This window comes from Trichosurus vulpecula, chromosome 7 (genome assembly GCF_011100635.1).
Source record: "Trichosurus vulpecula isolate mTriVul1 chromosome 7, mTriVul1.pri, whole genome shotgun sequence".
NCBI classification, from domain to species: Eukaryota; Metazoa; Chordata; class Mammalia; order Diprotodontia; family Phalangeridae; genus Trichosurus; species Trichosurus vulpecula.
Window position 1 is genome coordinate 142,583,945 of NC_050579.1, and position 15,626 is coordinate 142,599,570.

Sequence of the window (15,626 nt, forward strand, 5' to 3'; positions counted from 1 at the left end):
TGTTTTGTAGTTCACATAGTTACTATGCATGTCTTGATACATGAAGTCCCAAGTATTTTGTATATTTTTAGTTATTTTATTTAAAATTTTTTTTGCTATTATTATTAAAGTCACATTTCTGTGACTTAAAAAAAGAGACTAATGTTCCTCCTTTCTCCCTCCCTCTTTCTTTTTAAACAGTATTTTCTTTCCTCGATTCCATGTAAAGACAATTTTTAGCATCCATTTTTACAAGATTTTGAGTTCCAAATTTTTCTCCCTTCCTCCCTCCCTTCCTCTCTTCTCCCCACTTCCTAAAATGGTAGGCAAGTTGATATAGGTTATACATTTGCTATCATGTAAAAGATATTTTCACATTAGTCACAGTTACAAAAAAGAAATAGATCAAAAGGAAAAAAAAACTAAATAGAATAAGGTAAGTGAAAAAAGTATGCTTCAATCTGTGTTCAGACTCTTTCAGTTCTTTATCTGGTTGTGGATAGCATTTTCCTTCATGAGTCCTTTGTACTTGTCTTGGATCATTGTGTGGCTGAGAAGAGCTGAGTCATTCACAGTGGATCACATTTTTTACTTATTTTAAAGAAATTCTCTTTCTGTCTCTTCCAGCTGATTTATGCTGGAAACATGTTTTATTTTTATCACTTGGCTGATCTTCCCAAAGTTTATAGACTTTATCATACTGAATAGGCCATTTGTAAGCATTCAATTACCAGATTTAGCTTGTAGGCAATAAGTTGCCAATACTTCACATAGATATGTTAATTTCTTACTAAAGTTATTTTTAGGCTTACCATTAATGACTTCTATTTATTTTAAGGTAGAGTATTTTGGTGTGCTTGAAAAAAAAGGGGTTAGCAAGACCAATAATAAGAAAGCCACCAGAGGGCAGGAGAGTTCTTGTTGGATTAGAACTACAGTATCACAAATGGAGGAAAATAGATGAAGAAAACACATTCCCAGACTGGGCCACAGACTCATGCTAATCTACCTGGGCCATATACCACTTTTTATGATGTTTGTTGTTATTACATAAATTGTTCTCTTGGTTCTGTTTACTCTGCATCGTATGGGGTTTCTCTTTTATCATTTCTTACAACACAATAGTTTTCTATTGCATTCATAATCCACAATTTGTTCAGTCATTTCTCAATTGATGGGCACCCCGCCACCCTTGCCTAATTTCTGTAACAAAAAGAGCTGCTATAAATACTTTCTTTTCTGTGTATATGAATCCTTTGTCCCTTTTTTGGGGGGAGGGGGAGACAGAGTGTATAGACCTAGTAGTGTTATTACTAAGTCACAGTTTAGTAACTTTTGGGGATTAGTTCTAAATTACTTTCCAAAATGGCTGAACCAATCCACAACTTCACCAACTATACATTAAAGCACCGTTTTTTAAAATATGGCTATTGGTAGCTTAAATTTTGTCCTCTGAAAATACCCATTCATTTGTCAATTGGAAAATAACTCTAATTTTTATAAATTAGAATCAGCTCCTTAAAAATTTTGGAAATAAGTCCCTTATTAGCAAAACTCTCTGTAAAATCCCCCCACCCCCCACTGCTTACCTGTTTACCTTCCAATTTTAGTTGCATTGGTTTTCTTTGTGCAAAAACCAGAGAAAGGAATAGATGAAGAATTTGGGCATAAGTTCGGCACAAGACCATGACATAGTAATGACTGAGACTTTAGTTATCTGGAAATATATTGCAACTCATGGTGTAGTGGGTAGAGAATTGGATTTGGAATCAGGAAGATGTAAGTTCAAATCCCACCTCACCCAATTACTAGCTATGTAACCCTAGGCAAGTCACTTCTCATATTTACCTCAGTTTCTTCATCTATAAGATAAGGGAGTTGCAAATGGTTTCTAAGGTGGCTTTCAGTTCTAAATCTATGATCCTATGATCCATCACAAAGGGAGAGGGGTGGGGGAAGAATCAATATATGACTTACATTAATGAAGATACTGGAATTTCACAAAGTAGAAGAAACATCTCTCCAAGGTAGGTCAGCCCAGGAGGGACAGGAAGCTTACAAGAATGAAAGTCTGAAGACTATTACTGATGGGATGGGTGAGGAGCTATGCAGTATCAGATGGCTAAGGATGCTGAGTGGAGCAGAATTCCCTGGTTTCTTACTGTTCAGTCATCTTATGGAAAGTCCCTTAATAGCATTCTTGGTTATAAGCAAAATGATGGAAACAAAATCTGTACCCAGTGTTTAGGGAATGACTGTATAAGTTTAGGGAATGTGGAGTTTCCACACCAGGAAATTACCCACACTGGTGAAATTACAGGTCCTAACTTCATTCCCCCCATCTCCAGCTTCATCCCCAAAAGAATATAATAAAATATTATTGTTTTAAAAAGAATGACAGACATAAAAATTTCAGAAAAAAGTGGGAAGACTTTATGAAGTGATGTGGAGTGAAGAAAGTAGCCCAAAGAACAATATATATCAAGAGCAGCAATGTAAATAAAATCAATGCTGAGAGGCAGTAACACTTAGCCTTACCTGCTGTATTTACAACAGATACGTTGTCATTGTAGTAACAAAATCAAAGTACATGTACTTCCTTTCAGTTTAACAATGATTACACTACAAATGTGGAAAGCAACATATGATATCAGTCATAACCATTCTATTACAATTTTGGTTGTTTTTGGGAAATGTACTTCAGAGTGGCATCTTTTTGTGTGATTTTGGGAAATGGCTGTTATTCTTAAGTAAAATGTATTAATGCTAAGTGAGATAACTGGTACCAAAAGAAAAACAAGAAAATAGTTTTTAAAATCATATGGAGCCTGAATCCTAGGAAGTTGTTAAAGTCTGGGATATCATAGGTTCTGCTCTCTCTTTACAACTTCAAATTAATAAGAAAGATTCCTAGAAATGAAACAAAAACATCAAGAAGAAAGGGAGAAATGAATCAAATCACCCTAAGGTAATTTCTACAGAAAAAAGGAGACCCTTCAAGTTATCATTCCTAGTTCTCCCACCAGAGGTATTGTTACTCCATTAGGATGTGAGATACTCAAGAGTAAGGACTGCCTTGCTCTTTTATTTGTATCCAGAGTATTCAGTACAATGCTGAGAACGTAGTAAGTCTTAATGAATAATTTTTCATTCATTTATCACTTTCCTCACACATGGGGCTGCTTTAAGAGTCTAATAATTTAGAGTTGGGCTTTTTGTTCCTCCTGGTAGAGTTAGGCATCAGTTTTTGAAGTTAAGTCTTTGGCACTATTCAAAAAATCTTCAGTCTACTGGATAGGTTGGAAGGAGGAACGATTATGAAGCTATGGAGGAAAGTGCAGTCCTCTTAAAGTTTACTTAACACCAATGTTCTCCCTGAACCTTCCATCAATCCTTTAGTTTGCTAAAGATTGTAAATCCAAGACAGTCTCAGTCCCAGGCATAAGACTTTATTTTTTATATTTTTAATTAAATTTATTTTTCACTTTTCAACATTTACTTCTACAAGATTTTGAATTTCAAATTTTCTCCCCACCTCTCCCTTACCCTCATCCCAGGAGAGTGTGCATTGAGTACCCCTTCCCCCAGTCTGTCCTCCCTTCTATTACTGCCCTCCCCCTTCTTTTATCCCCTTCCCTTCTATTTTCCTGTAGGGCAAGATAAATTTCTATTATTATTCTATTATATCATTGCCTATATATCTTATTTCTCAGTTGTATGTAAAAACAATTTTTAACATTCACTTTTAAAGTTTTGAGTTCCACATTCTCTCCTTCCCTCCCTCCCCAACCACCCTCATTGAGAAGGCAAGCAACAGGCCTGGGACTTTAAAAAAATACAATAAAAACATGTAATATGGATGCTCTGGTCCCACTTTTTTAGGGCCTGCTATATCTCCCCTCAGGGTTTTCAAGTACCCCGAGAGACCTGGGAATGTCTCTTTTTTCTGCCATCAGCTCAAGCCCTACTGACTATGTTCCTCCCATTTTTGGTGGGGCAGTAACTATCACCCCAATTCCATTTAACCATTAGAAATTGATTTTTAGTTTGAAGATATAGCAAGAACAAACTATACAGACATTTTCCCCAACACCATGAGGGCATAATCCACCCCTATACAAACTAGTCCTGTCCAGGTGAGGGTAAGGGTAGATTAGGCTCAAAACTTATTTCAATTCCCACATAGCACTGGCTCTACAAGAACAGCATTGCTCCCCGATGAGTCCTCCGCTGGATTATAACTTACTCATCATAGGTATCTTCAGCACCTTGCCTGGAATCCGACTTTTGAATTACTGAGACTTGTGTTCCCAAATCCGAGACTTTACTCATTGAATTTAGAATGGATCCAGGACCATTTCTCAGGGGCCACACGGTCTCAGAGGGAAAGAAGGCCTCATGGCCCTTCCCCTTACAGCATGATGTCATTCTATTACTTCTATACAGAACATAGCTGAAGACAATGAAGGGAAGAACTTGATAAAGCTGATTGAGGTCTTTATTGAAGATGAGAACACCTGGAATAGTCAGGTGACTAATCTCGTATTTTTTAAAAATTTAGTACCATATTTACTTTCTCATGCAGTACATCTGGGACTATGTGGTTAGAGGACAAATGTGATAGCTCTATTGTAATTGGTGATGAAAATACTGTTATTAAAATCTCTATAGATCTTTTCAATTTTTATCTCCTCAATGTCTTCTTTTGGAGTATAATTGAATTTTTTATCAACAATTTTAAAGAAGTCATGGATACCACGTTTATTAAATTTGTATATGACACAAAGCTAGGAGAGATTACTAATATGTTGGGTGAAACATTAGGCTGCAAAAATACCTCTCACACTAGAATGTTGTGATGAATCAAAAAAGGTGAAATCTTACATGGGTAAATAGAATGTTTTATGCTAGGGTTAAAAAATCAATTTCCTAAATCAAATACAGAATAGGAGTGGTATTCATGTGAAAAAGTTCTGGAATCTTTAGTGTATTTAATACGAAGGCAGATATCACTCCAGACTCCTCTTCTACCCACTCCACCCAACCCCAACCCCAAAGAGTGCTCTCCTACGTGGCACTGAGAAAAGCACAGTGTCCAAAATGAAGGAGGTAGTAATTTCATTACACTCTGCACTAGCAAGGCAATAAACTTTAGGAAACACATAGGTAAGCTCAAATATATCCAGAGTGGGGTAAACAGGATGCTGAAAGGTTGGGAAACTATGTCTTACAAGAGAACTGACTGTATTTAGACAGGAGAAAAGAACACTTAAAGGTGAGAGCTGTCTACAAGAATTTGAAGGGCTGTCAAGTGAAAGGATTAGATTTCTGCTTGGTATCCAGGGAATAAAACTGGGATTTCATAGAAGGAGGAAGGAGAAGTTGTAGAGAGGCAGATGAACCAGAAAGGACCATTTATATGATCTATTCAATTTCCTTTGCTTTATAGGTGAGGAAACTTGGGTCTGGGCCATAAAGTAACCCGGCAAAGGGCATACAATGAAGTAGTTGCAGAGGAGGGACTAGAACACACATCTTGGAACTTCCAATTCCTGTGCTCTTTCCAGGTAATTTAGAATTGGCTAAGTCACTATTTCCATATACGAAGCAGTCAAGTAGTACTATATCAAAACGATTCCATAAGAAAGGCTGAAAATACTGTGGGTTAGAAGAGCTAAATGAGAGGAGGACAAAGGTATCCAGAGAGAATGATACGGAGGCAGCCTTTAATGAATGTTTTGATGGATCTATGATTTCATAGATGTTGTTGCTTCCTCCAATGGTTCAAGTCACAACTCAAATGTACCCTCACATCCTGGGTGAATCACTCCTTCCTCATTTCCATCTCTTACAATCTCTAGTTTCTTTTAAAGCCCAGGTTAAATGCTCCCTTTTTCTTGGGGCCTTTCATACTCACTTGCCCCCACCAATTGCCTTGTATTTATTTTGCATATATTATAAACTTGTATGTATACATATTGTCTCTCCCTTGAAAGCCCAGGCTCTTTCATCTTTGTGTTTGTATTCTCAGAGCTTAATATACTGCTTGGTAAGTACTAGGCACTTAATTAAGGGTTATTGATTAATTGATTCATTCTATTTATGGCAGGAGCCATAAATATTGTCTCTATTCAAAAATCTCAAGATTTTGGCTCACTCAAATCAAGCCCTCAAAGTGTCCCAAATGTTTTTTAAGCATAGAGTCTGCTCAGGGATGAATGTGGAATTCATATGCTTACAAAAGTACGTGGAAATAGAGTTGTACTGTTTGGCAATAAAAATTTTAAGCACTTACTATGTTTCAGGTATTCTGCAATACCTTGTGAAGCAAGGCAGTTTCTGCCTTCAAGAAGCTTACATTCTAAATGAAAGGAAACAAGGATTTTGGGCCCGGTGCTAGGTGCTAGAAGACAGTGGGAGGGAAGAGGAAGGCACATGATGAGGTATTGAGGGAATTTCTGCAGAGCTATGAGCCAGGGGAGATAAAGAGATAGAGCAAAAGCTCTCCTAGTCAGGCCTGAGAAACCAGGGGTGGAATTCAAAGTTTAGATGGGAGGGAGATAAGGATAGGGTTAATGGGTAGGGACCAGACATATTATAAGGAAACTGCCAGGAAGTGGAATGGAAGGCATTATTCCTTTTGAGTTGCTTTCCATTTTGTACCATTCAGATTTTTGTACCATGTTGCATCCCCTAATGTGATTCTAAGTTGGAGTCACAGAATTATAAAGTTTAATCATGTTGAAAGCCATTAGTTTATAGATTTATAACTGGAAAGAAAGATCATCTAGTCCAACTGAAGAAATGGAGCTTTTGCTTGTCCTACCCTATTGCTGACATTTAACACAAAATCCACTCTGGAGGTGAAGTTCTCTTCCTGAAAGCATAGACTGCCTTGCTTGCTGATTTTTGTACCACCAGGTATCTCAGGGTAACTAACACTCAGAAAGACCTTAATACATTTTAAATTTATTGCATCATAGTGAACACTATAATACATCATTTGATACTTCAGAGAATGTACTCCACCTTTGACTCATTAAAATGCTGCTTTCCAGACTGGCTTCCCACTCGGACATCTAAGTTAGAAACCAGTTACCCAAAGAGATCAAAGAAAAAGGAAAAGGATTTATAGGTACAAAAACGTGGCTCTTTTTGGGGTGGTAAAGAATTGGAAATTGAGGGGATAACTATCAATTGGGGAATGGTTGAACAAGTTGTGGTATATGATTGTGATGTAGTACTGTTGTGTTACATATAAGAAATGATGATCAGGATGATTTCAGACAAACTTGGGAAGACATATGAACTGATACAAAATGAAATAAGCAGAATCAGGAGAACATCGCATATTGTAACAACAAAATTGCAATGATAATCAATTGTGAAAGACTTAGTTAGTCTCTTCAAAACAATGATCCAAGACAATTCTGGAGGACACACCATGAAAAATGCTATCCATCTCCAGAGAGAGAACTAAATAAACTCTGAGTGCAGATTTAAGTATAATTTTTTACTTTAATTTTCTTCCTTTTTTTATTTGCAATATGGTGTAACAACAATGCTACTTGCCTCTACTGTGGCTGCTAGCACAAATTCTTTGATCTTTTTTCTAAGGAAAGCAACTTTTAAGGGGTTTACAATCTCACTTTAATTAAACATACATATATCATTCACTTAGTTTAGGGGATAAAGCCAGCACCCTGAACTCCAGAGCAAATACAAACAGAAATTACAAACAGAGAAAACAGAGCAAATAACACAAATCAACAGACAGGCTTCTAGCTGTCTGACCAAAGCTATATATACATAGTTACCAGAGAGAGAAGCACCAACATCTGGCTTTTTCAAAGCTGGGGGGCTCCTTAACAGCTACCTAGACTCTCCACACCAATACTCTTCCAATGAGTGAGCCCCTAAAGGCAAAATGCTAACCTCTGAGTTTATATACACTCCTTCAGGGTCAGAGGGAGTCACAACCATGCAACTCAAACCCATGTGACTTAGGCCTTCTCTTGACATAAGCAGGTCATCTAAGATTCCACATTCAGTCAAAGATTCCTTAGTGCTGAGAAGCTCTGCAAAAGAATGACAACAAAAAGTCCACTTTGCTTGCCATTACATTTGAAAGACAAAACTCATCAAAGGTACTTGATTACCTCAGCATTCCAAAAGAGAGAACAGTAAAAAAGTCCCACCCTAATTACCATAACACATGGATTATATGAAAATGTTTTGTATTTCATATGTATAATTGATATTACATTGCTTGCCTTCTCAATGGCAGAGAAGGGACTGGAGGGAAGGAGAGAATTCTACATTTAAAATTTTGTAAAAAGGAACATTAAAAATAAATAATAAATTTAATTTTTTAGAAAAGATATGTATATATACTATATGAACAGTAGTTTAAATATTAACTTTGCTTTGATGCCTCTGATTTCTTTTTTTCATCAGAGGTCATTTTATTTTGCCAAGCAGAGAAACATGGTTTTCAAAAATAATAGTTTAGAGTAAAATTATATTTGCAAAACATCATGGAGTATAATGGCAAAAAATTAGGACCAATGTGGCACATCACAAAATGGTAAAAAGGAATAAAAGAGAAAATAAACATGCACAAATTTTAGTGTAGGACCCCAAAAATTGCTAGTTTAAAAATGATATTGTGCAGGAAAGATTTAAAATGAGTGGACTGAAAGAAGGAAATATATTAAAAATTTCATAGTGGAGAATGGAGAATGTCTAGCTATTTTTATTAGGTCAAATATTTGGTAATGAGACAGATTTCCTTAATTCATTTTGAAGACATTAGAAGTTTAAGTATCTTGGCTAAACATGTATTCACAAGGAAATAAAGAAAAATAAATTTCTCATTTTCAGCACACTTTTACAGAAATGTTTTCATTGGAGCAGGTACTTTCTCCACTGATAAATAATAAAACCTGTACTCTTTTTTTTTTTTTGAGTTGATATGGTAGGGGAAAAAAGTATATTTTGGTGATGAACCACCCTGAAATGAGTAAGACTGGTCCTCAGATAACCAACAGTCTGGTGCCAGGTCTATGTTTGAAATATTTCTAGTTTGGTAAGACCTGACAGACCTCAGGCTTTACTGGTATAACCTTTGAGTATATGTCATGTAGAGAAGAGACATCACCTGTGATGCATTGGCCCACAATACTTGCAAGTGAGGCCCAAATGATATTAAAATATAATTGGGAAATATTTGACAAATAAAATACAGTAATACAGATAATATTAATATGAGGTTTTCTAAGTTAATATTAATCCCACAGGTATCCTTATGTATGCATTAGTGGCCTCTGTTTTTATTTGAATTTGACACCACCGATATGGAGGTATCAGAGGAATACTTTGATGGAGGGTATTTTTTGACAAGTTATAAAGATAGCTTTTTGTATACAGAGACAACTTTGGCATTTTTTCTACAAAGAGAAAACTTACATTTTTCCCTTGATATTTATATATGTCCATTATAAAGTAAAATTTATCAGGTAAAAATAAATGACACTCAAGAGAAATGGGTTTGAAACCGCAGGGGGAAAAAATCATTTTTCTTTTGCAATCTTGGTTGTGGAAAAGTACATTTTCACCTAATAAATAGCTAGTTTCATAACTCAAGTAAGATTAGATCACTGGAGCATAAGGTATACTAGGAAAGCAAACTAAGACACATTTGATAGGAGAAAAAAAGAAAAGTTAATGCAGTATTGTTAACACTACAACAAATAAATGACCAGAAAATTTTTCAATAAGTCTACTAGACATTGAAGTGTCACTGAAGAAAGTGATTGTCAAGATTTAGTGCAACAGTGATGATTTAAAGAATGCCCCTCTCAGTATCAGCACCAGGAGAGTAAAGCTCTTGGAAGCTAGTAGCTATTTTGATTTTTCTATGCACTCCAAGTGTCTAGTCCCATGCCTTGTACATAGGCAGGGAACTGAGCTGTCACAGCTAATCAGCTCCTTAATTTAGTCAAATAAAAATAACAAGTTAGGTGAATCTAAGGAACTTTATTAGAAACTGTTGGTATAGTGCAGATACTAAGTATCTTCATATTTCTGCAGAAAATCGCTTTAGTGGTGAAAATGGTGCTGGAATGAGAAGCATATTTTCATTAGATTTCACCACTTGGGCATCTTCATGGGATTTGTGTCTTCCAGCTGTGCAACTGTCTGGTGTCTCAGTCCCCCAAAGAACAGGAACTCTATTAAGTGTTCCATATTCCGTGTGGAAAACTCCAATCAGTTTTGAATAGCCTACCTAGATATGGGTCTTCACTGCTGTTTGAACGTGTTCACCCCACAGAGCTGGCCCCACCAGGCTTCATCTGAAAGATAACAAGTTCATAGACTCCTTCTTTAAGAGGCTTTACTATTTTGCACCATGGTACTAGATAAGTTATTTCATTCCTCTTTTGGACCATAAGTGGCAGGTTTGCGGAAATATGTTTTTCTTGTTATTCTTTATCCTTGTCTAAGGCTTCCTAAACTTAGGTCAATGAGCAAAATCATCGTATTTCCAAGTATGAAAGACGTTATTCATCACACCTCCAAACTCTTGTTTCCAATATCCAACTAATTCAGAATGAGCTGTACGAAGGTGAATGTGTTTGTTAGTGTTTCCCAGGAATTCATTCATCTTTGCTGGTTGTATGATACAAGTATGAAATCCATAGAATGTCCCATCATATTGTCTGGGACCTGTAGCAAAAGATGCACATATTTGGAAGGAAGAAGGAAAGAAGTGGGAAGATATGGTAAAAAGCTCTGGGCAAATCATCAAATGTCCTTGGGGCAGTTTTCTCCTCTCCACCTGAGGCAGGCGCCTGGACTAGAAGGTGACCAGAGTCCTCCAGGGCCTTCTGAGGTGGAACATGATGCCTCTGATTTCTGGAATGGTGTGAGGAAGTACATAATCCTAATGCAGCTCTGTCTCTATCACTCATTCTGCATTCACAACTTTCTCATGCATCACTTTGAGTTTTAAATTTAGTGATTTAGTGATTTAAATTTAGTGAAATTTAAAGTGATCCTTTATCTCTTATCAGCTTCCTCCCTTCCAAATCACAGACCTTCCTCTTAATGAGGGGTTGTTAATTTGAAGTCCAGGAGCTTAAAAAACATATTAACATGTACAGATAAAACTATTCAATAATCATAACAGTTTTCCCTTAGAATCACATCTATTTTATTTTACGCATTTAAAAACATTATCCTGAGAAAGGGGCAGCAGCTAAGTGGTGCAGTGCATAGAGTGCCAGGCCTGGAGTTAGGAAGAATCACTTCCCTGGGTTCAAATCTGGCTTCAGACTCTAGCTGTGTGACCCTAGGCAAGTCACTTAACACTATTTGCTTCAGTTTCCTCATCTGTCAGATAAGCTGGAGAAGGAAACGACAAACCATTCCAGTATCTTTGCCAAGAAAACCCTAAATGGGGATACGAAGAGCTGGATACGACTGAAAAACAGCAGAACAAATTCTAAGAAAGGTTTCACTAGGTGTCCAAGGGGTCTCTAAAACACACAAGAAAATGTTAGGAACCCAAAATGTTCTCCATTCTCCTAATTTCTCTTTTCTGTTCCCAAGAACTAAAATCCCTGCCTCTCATCCTCCCCCTCGAGCCCCTCCTACCCACTGCATTCCCTCCCACCCATTGCATTCCCTCTTTTCCTCTGGATTCCCGCCGCCTTCCAGAACCCCGCCTCCACAGAGCCCCGCCTCCCTGGCTCTGCCTTCTGCTCTTCCAAACCTCCCATAACAGAAGGAGAAGGGGGCGGAGATTATTTTCCCGTCGACGTCTGACGTCATCACGCCAACGCAGTCGTCCCTCGTAAGGTGCCAACCTCCTTTTCATTCCAACCCCGCTGCGGGTCGGCGACCGGCGGCCTGGGCCGTCGGGAAGGGTGGAGGGGAAGGCGGCTGTGTCGTCCTCGTCCTCGTTGGAATCTGGGTCCGCTTTCGTAGGCAGGGGCTGTCGCGTCCCTCTCTCCCTAAAGTAAGGCGATTTGATTTTTGGAAGGAGGCTGGCGGGCCCCGCCCCTGGTGTGGGGCCTTCTCTGTGGCTGGGCCTCAGCCCCGCCCCCGGGGGGGAGGGGGCAGGAGGAGGGGCGGAAGGCGCTCGGCCCCCTGGTCCGGGGCCTTTTGAAACCATAGGGCTCTCTGGTGTTCTCCCTACAGATGGCCTATTTCTCCAGCGAGGACGAGGCTCGGCTCCAGTCCATGCTCAGGCAGTTACTGCAGAGCGTGAAGGAAAAAATCACGGGCGCTCCCTCTCTTGAGTGCGCGGAGGAGATCCTCTTGCACCTGGAGGAAACTGATGAAAATTTTCACAAGTAAAGCTTCGTTTGGTATTTTAAGCGAACGGACTGGCGTGGCCGCTCAGTAGAAAGTTTAAAGGGCCATTCGAAGCGGTGTCTGACCGAAACCTGCCGCTACTCCTTCTGTTCAGTTCTACTTTTTCTTGTTCCCCTTTTGACAAAGCTCCTATGAAGGGTGGGTGGGTCCCCAGGGTGAACTCTTAGTCTTAAATACACATACTACACCCCGCCTGCCTGCCCCTACTCACATACCCACTAATTAGTGTTCCAAATAGTATCAGGCCTAAACCGTTAATCCTTTACCAGGGGGTAGGAGGAGTTTTAATAACTTAAAAGTGCACTAAGATTTTTGGGGATACCTTGTCAGAGAGCTGAAGACTCTCATTTTTGAGCTTAAATGAACACAGAAGGAATGAATATCCCAATGGAGTGCAGTATTTTGTTCATGGTGGTTCAGTGAAGGATTTTATTCCTTTACTGAAAGATTAGGATAACTGAGTTTCACTGAAAGTCTGGGAGTTTTCTTTTGAGCTGGATCTTATAAATAGAATATAAATATATAAAGTAACTTTTAAAATCTGACCTCAAGATTCTTTAATATATTTTTTAAACTCTTCAGATTCTAGCTTACCTCAACAAGGTAGTTGTTATATACCTCTGGGGATTTTTGGCCGTGTTAGTGATTCCATTAGTTACACTGCAGCTGCTATAATTGGAACCCTTGGTTATCTTTTAAGCAGTGGTTAATTTTAATCTTAAGAGCTGTTTAGAATTTTTTTTCTTGGCTAATGATAATTTTTCATCCAGATTTGTGATTATGCACCTCTCAATCTACTTGCATATTTCCTCATTTCAAGTCTCAGTACAGACCATTAGATGATATTCCTTTTAGAGGTCAAAGAAGAATAATTTTTATTTGATTACATTCTGGGTTTTTAATTTTGCCATATGCATCAAGAAAAAATCAAGGAAGGCTCAGGTTTAGTCACATACTGTTCTGTTTTTCCTTAGGCGACACAGCTAGTGGGATGATATTTGATCCTGGACAAACTTTAAGCTAAATACGTTGATTGTGTTATGTCACATTAAGTGAGTTTGTCAAATCATTTTTAGGATAATTGATACTAGTAGCTTAGTTAAACTTGTAATAAGAGTAGGTGTTTAGATTTACAAACAGCTTTACATTCATTTGTCTCATTTGATCCTCATCACAACTCTATGAAGTACATAATAGAAATATCACCATTTTACAGATGAGTAAACTGAAGGTTAGAGAAGCAGAGTCATTTATTTTTTCCTGGGTCATACAGCTAATAAGTTTCAGAGATGGACTTTTAACTCAGGTCTTCCTGATTTCAAGTTCAGCGCCTTAGCTGCACTAGTCAGGTTCTCCTTTAATTAAATATGGCAGGTCTTTTATTTTTTTTTTGAGGTGGGGAAGGGGCATAGTTCATTAAGCATTATTTCGATCTTAAGTGGCTGTCAGATTCAGCACTGAAAAGGTAGCTCAAACTTGCAAATGAATTTAAGGGGTCTGGAATTTAGAAGGGTACTTTCCTCTGTCCTGCTGGGGGAATGCTGGGGAAGGGAATAAGCATTTATGTAGTACCTACTCCATATTAAGTACTGTGCTAAGTGCTTTTTACAATATTAATCTCATTTGATCTTCACCACCAGCCTTCAAGGTAGATGTTTTTATTATCTCCACTTTACATTAGAGAAAATTGTGCCTATGGTCACATTCCAGTAAGTGGCTGAGGATGGAGCTCAGGTATTCCTGATTCCAGTCCCAGAGCTCTGTGTATGGCCTGCTAGGTTATCACATTGTGGTCTGAAGCCTAGAGATTACTGACACCCTTTGGTAGAGCCTGCAATAGAACTTTTCATAATACTAAGATGTATTAATTTCTAAAATGGTAAATATTGATAGGTATAATCCACGTAAACAAAATCTATTTGGGAGGGTCCCTGATAATTTTTTAAGGGGAAAGGTGCTGAGCCCCAAAAGTGTGAGAATCTCTTCTCTATGGGAATAATGCTGGTTGGATTTCCAGACCAGCCCACAAAGCCCTGTCCAACTGATAACATAGCTTAACTGTAGCCTTGAATGTACTAGTTTGTGGCTGGGCTCCTAGGAACTTGTGAGGTGTCTCAGGGAAGAGTAAAATGATTTCTTTTTCCTTTCCTGGCTTCAGAAATAAGTATAGAAAAACATTTTTGAAAAGAAAAACATTTTTTTCCTTCATCTCCTCCCACTCAACCCCTCTTTGAATCTTGTAGTACTTCTTGCCTTTGCACCCTAAAATGCTGATTGATTTGCCCTTCAAAGTGCTCTGTGATCCAAATTTATCCACCTCTCATCTTTCCCCTTCTTCTCTTACCTCCTTCCCCATCTTTCTCAGCTAGTTGCTGAGGCTAGCTGACTGTCTGAAAGCTTTTTACAGTCTGTCCCATAATATGTTTACTAGAAGTATTTACATTGTTATAAGACTATCTAATTGGTGAAATTTCCAGAAATGTAGCAAACTGAAGGGGGCAGGCAAGGTAGGCAAACTTGTCCTTGTTTTTGGACAAGGTGATAATCACATAACCACTGTACCTGATAGTCTGTAGTTGGTCAGGCCTGCAGTTGATTACTGTGTTGGAAAGTGGTTAAAGAATGGACTGTTGCAGCCCTTTTGTATGGGTCTTTTTTTCATATGGACTGTATGTGAAAGTTTAAATTTGTAAAACATTACTTAGGGTCTGATAACTTCTGCTAAAAATGAAACTAACCTTTTATGAAAGTGAACTTCAGTGGATTAAAGTGTATAATAAAACACCTATTTTCTAATGAGGCTCTTGTGTATAAAACTTTCCCAGACTTATATATATAGGCTAAGGAAGGACATGACTATTAGTAGGTAATAATAAAAACAAGCAGTTGTTATTATACCTTGGAAGGATACCTAAAGTGTTAGCTCTTTGAACTGTATAGTTTGTTCTACTCAAATGTTACAGTATGTAAACACTTTAATTTTGTTATACAGAAGTGTGTTTATAATAAAACATGACTTTTAAAAATTCCTAATATCTGTTACTGACAGTTTGCTGTGTATTTACAGCAGTGGTGTCAGACTCACATAGAAAGTGGGGAGGGCACTAATTCATAACATAAGGATCCCTGCAGGCTGAATAGTAGTTTATTTTAAAATGCAGTATTATTTACGTTTTATTGCATTTTTATTTACTTTATCAAATATTTCCCAGTTACAGTTTTATCTGGTTTAGGCAGCACTCAAGAGTATTACAGGTGACATGTTT

General features: G+C 37.8%; 1 protein-coding gene and 1 pseudogene across 6 annotated transcripts in view; one reads left to right on the top strand and one right to left on the bottom strand.

Annotated features, from left to right (window-relative positions):
* Nucleotides 1-10,057: 10,057 nt before the first annotated feature.
* On the bottom strand, nucleotides 10,058-12,157 carry LOC118857664 (annotated as a pseudogene).
* TBC1D32 (TBC1 domain family member 32) overlaps nucleotides 11,856-15,626 on the top strand; it is a 208,766-nt gene continuing 204,995 nt past the window's right edge. For all 6 annotated transcript variants that reach the window (XM_036767860.1, XM_036767862.1, XM_036767861.1 and 3 more), the window contains exons 1-2: nucleotides 11,856-12,001; nucleotides 12,184-12,338. In XM_036767860.1, coding sequence (XP_036623755.1) covers nucleotides 12,184-12,338 — 155 coding nt within the window. In that variant the 5' untranslated portion in view covers nucleotides 11,856-12,001. The remainder of the gene's footprint in view (nucleotides 12,002-12,183; nucleotides 12,339-15,626) is intronic.